Consider the following 3,791-nt stretch of genomic DNA (forward strand, 5'->3'; position numbering starts at 1 on the left):
CAGTTTAGGAAATGTAGGAATTGTAGGATTTGATTACTGCCATTCAGGGTTAGGTCTAAGGAAAAAAAAAAAGTCAAAGCTTTGAAAAAGTCAGGCAGCTGAAAACAGAGAGGGTAAACACAGCTAAAAGAAGCGGAGAGCAAGTCCCCGCAGATCTTCTCTTAGTGCTCAGTTTGGAGGGTGTTGCCCTCCGACTCGGTCCCATCGCTGCAGGCACGAACTGCAGTCCCACCTCGCAAGGCGAAAGGCGCTTCCTTACTCACCATTCCCGGCAGATCCTCTGGCCAGCAAGAAGGCAGAAAGCAGGGCGATGAGGTTTTGCTTTCGCATGTTTCCTTGGTGGGGCTCCCACACGAGGGGCGCTTCAGCGGGCTCCCTGCTGCACCCAAACATTTACATTTCCTGTTTCCTGCCGTTGTACATCTGAGCCGCATTTCTGCAGGAGATGGACTCTCTTTGATGGGTTTTAGGAAGTGATGTAATTCCGTCTGGGCCTGTCAAGCAAGCAATGATTGCAAAAGAAAGAAACAAAAAAAAAAAAAAGAAGTTACTCTTCAAGCACTAACTCAGGTGAAACACCTTTATGCTGTAGGTGAGCGAGATTCTACTTTTTTGACTCTCGACTTTACTACCATTCATCGTCATCTACATGCGCTGTCATGGGGACAAACACCGCACGAATACAAATTAGACACAAAATTTCATTCATGTCCATTAGCAAGAAGGTTTTAGGTTGTTTTTCAGAGTAGTTGAGCAAGTAGATTTCAACAGTGGCTCCCCTTCTGCCTTGGTTTTCAAGCTGTAATTTTTGCCCCAGCACAGTGGGGACACTGAATGCATTTATGACACCAAGAGGCAACTCTCAATTGGGGCTGTCTCAAGAAAATGAGAAAAATGTCTGGTTTACTTGGCAGCCTGCAACTGAGTATTTTGTGCTGGTTTAAGCCAGGGAAGAGGAAAAGCACAAAACCAATCATGATAAGCACAGGTGGCTTAGCTGGAAAGTACTTAGACACCAGTGTGACAATGGCTGTAGACACAGGGGACAGAAGGTCTCGAGCCCCACCAGGACACGGTCCCTGGTGTGGGGGTCCCAGGTGCTTTGGTTGATGGAAGTGGTGAGGGGGCAGGTAACTCTTGCCTCCCTTACTGATTTTCCTTTCCTCCCATCAGCCCTTGGGTGGGCATGGCTGTGTCCCTCCATACCATCCCATCCTCTGTCCCCGCTGCCCCACCACTGCCCACTCACTCAGAAACACGTGAGGATTGATCGGGAGCTTTGCCTGTTGCTGGAGAAGAGCCATGGAGGAGATCAACATTAAACCCAACATTTTCAGTCTTCTTGCTACATTGGGTGGGCCTAGACAGGGCTCAGAATCTGGACCTGGATCTAAACCATACCTGTCCCCAAGCAGGGAGGGTTAGACCATAGGCTTTGTTTATTCCACCACACAAAGAAGTGCTAGGTCTAAAATTCATCCCTACAAGTCCAGGAGAGTTTGTATCACAGATTTCACTCCAGAGCATCCCAGGTTTGAGCATTTTAAATACTTGTATAAATTTTCCCAGTAATGCTGCCTGTGTAGCAGCTTCATAGTACTTCCCCTAGATATTAGTCTGTGTCAAAGTCTGATTTGTGGTGGTATAGTTGAAGCTGGCATTGGTGAATCTTTCTGTTAAGATTGGTGGGAGTTGCTGAAGCGACCAATTGTTGCTTTGCTTCTCCAGCTAATAATTTTTCTTAACACATCGATGCTTTTATAGGTCATCACTTGTAGTTTCTTAGCTTGAGTAGCTGAGAAATAGACCAGTGATTCATTTAATGACCAGGTCGTTAACAGATTTAAAACACTTGAATGATTTTGTTAACTAAAATCTGAACTGGTTGCTTAGTATTGGCAATGTACGTTTATGCACTTCACAAAACGGGGGGAAAAGCAAAGCAAAGTTACAACATTGCAGCTACAAGAAGAGAAAGAGGAGTTCTGAGCTATGAAACTGCTGAGTAATTAAATATTTCTAGGACATATTCTTTAATATGATAACACCAGGCAGAAGTGTTAGAGGTGAGACTAGCAAATGCTTTAAAGATTTTCCTGTTAAAAAAATGACAGAAGTTCCAAGTATTAGTAATAGTGTCTAATTGATATAGATATTTTCAATGAAGAAGGTCCAGAAGTTGAGGCTACCCAGGCATCTTCCATGTGTTCAGAGGTGCTGCGGCTTTGTACAGCCCGGCAATAGGAAAACTGATAATCGGCCATCAGGTCAGCAAGGGAAAAGACTGTCAGGATTTTCACAAGCATAAACTTAGGTCCCAAGGCTGAACTATTGTCCAGCCCCAGTTTTTCTTCAGTAGACAACATTATACTTTTAAACAGTATTTTTATTGCTTTGAGGTATAAAGGATGTGCTATCCTCCTTTCCATTTCTTCCCTATCCCCCTCCCGAGTTTGTCACTCTCAGTCTTTCTAATACCACATAGGCTACAAACCTGCTCTCCTGGATTATCCTGCCCTGCATATTTGGCTTTTTTGCCCCATTTTATTGACTTTTCCGCTCTCACTCATCCCTTACTGAAAAGGACAAAACCCCACAACCCTAGACAGAAAGACTGGAAGGGAAAACAGGAGAGGACTTGGTTTTGGGTTGTGTCTTTGCTGCATTTTAATCTCATATTTCTAATATACAAGACTACATCCTTGCCTCTTTTCCCTTCAAGTCTTTCTACATAGGTTGTATCATTTCCCACTCAGATTCGCATCGACTGTTTTTGACACACATTCAGCTAACAACTCATGGCTGCCCCTTTGAGAACAAGATAGCCACCCACTTAATGATTTCTAAGGCAAATTACAGTTCAGGAAACATGACTTTGTGCCACGTTACATTTTAATTAAGACTTTAGAGTGATACAAAGGCAGCTTGGCACACATTGAACAGCTTTACTGTATTTAATAGGATCCACAATGCACCTTAGCAAAAAGAGATGTCTTTTCACAGGTGAGACAAGTAGGTTTCCTGGGTGTGTTCAGTGTATGTTACCCAGCTGGAAACTTCTGCACATGCTTTTGGTACTGTTTCATCTATTTTTTATGTTATAAAGGGCATTTCTGACCACGTAGCTAGGCCATTTGCTAATGTTCTTCCCTAATCAGGGAAGGGTTTGCATCACTGAGATTACAATGTTATCAGTGTGACATTTTCAGAAAAACAGAAATGTTTTGTAATGCTGCGGCCGCTTGACCCACGTTCTTCTTGTTCCTTTTTCCTATGAAAACTCCAGCAACAACAACAGCTACACTTTTGAAAGTGATGGAGCAAGTTGCTCGTTAGTTATAGGGCTTATAATATAAACTCTTGCTAGCGTAGCTTGTCTGCCACAGCAGCGCATCCTCCTGCTCTGAACTGCAGGCAGGGGCTAGCACCAGTCGAGTTCTGCTAGTCCCTTAATGACTTATTTCTGCCTCTGACAAATGTTGGGAAAGGACAGATAAACTTTTCCCATAAGTCACTGTGAAAGAAGGGGAAATTGCACTCTGTTGCAAATCACCGCAACATAAATCAAAACCAAAACAAACAGAAGAATCTCCAAAGCAAAGGAAGGTGTGCAAAGACCACGGGGATCTTCTCAAGCCAGCTTGAGCACCAGCTTCAGCGGTGCTTCTGCGGGCTGCTGAGGTGAGGAAAGTTGCAGAATTAAGGCTAAAATCCACAGCATCCTTGTGCAGAAACTCCACACAGATCTGGAACTGGATTAATGGGCACGCTCCTTTTCAGAGCAAACTTTG

The 3,791-nt window shown here is 43.9% G+C and overlaps 1 protein-coding gene across 1 annotated transcript in view; it reads right to left on the reverse strand.

Annotated features, from left to right (window-relative positions):
- The window catches only part of TMEM154 (transmembrane protein 154), a gene marked incomplete at its 3' end in the record, with an annotated part of 13,218 nt that extends 12,825 nt beyond the window's left edge, over positions 1-393 (reverse strand). Inside the window, exon 1 of the mRNA XM_009870078.1 lies at positions 264-393. Within this exon, the coding sequence (XP_009868380.1) occupies positions 264-393 (130 nt within the window). The remainder of the gene's footprint in view (positions 1-263) is intronic.
- Positions 394-3,791: the final 3,398 nt, after the last annotated feature.

The sequence above is a fragment of the Apaloderma vittatum genome, unplaced genomic scaffold (genome assembly GCF_000703405.1).
Source record: "Apaloderma vittatum isolate BGI_N311 unplaced genomic scaffold, ASM70340v1 scaffold19505, whole genome shotgun sequence".
NCBI classification, from domain to species: domain Eukaryota; kingdom Metazoa; phylum Chordata; class Aves; order Trogoniformes; family Trogonidae; genus Apaloderma; species Apaloderma vittatum.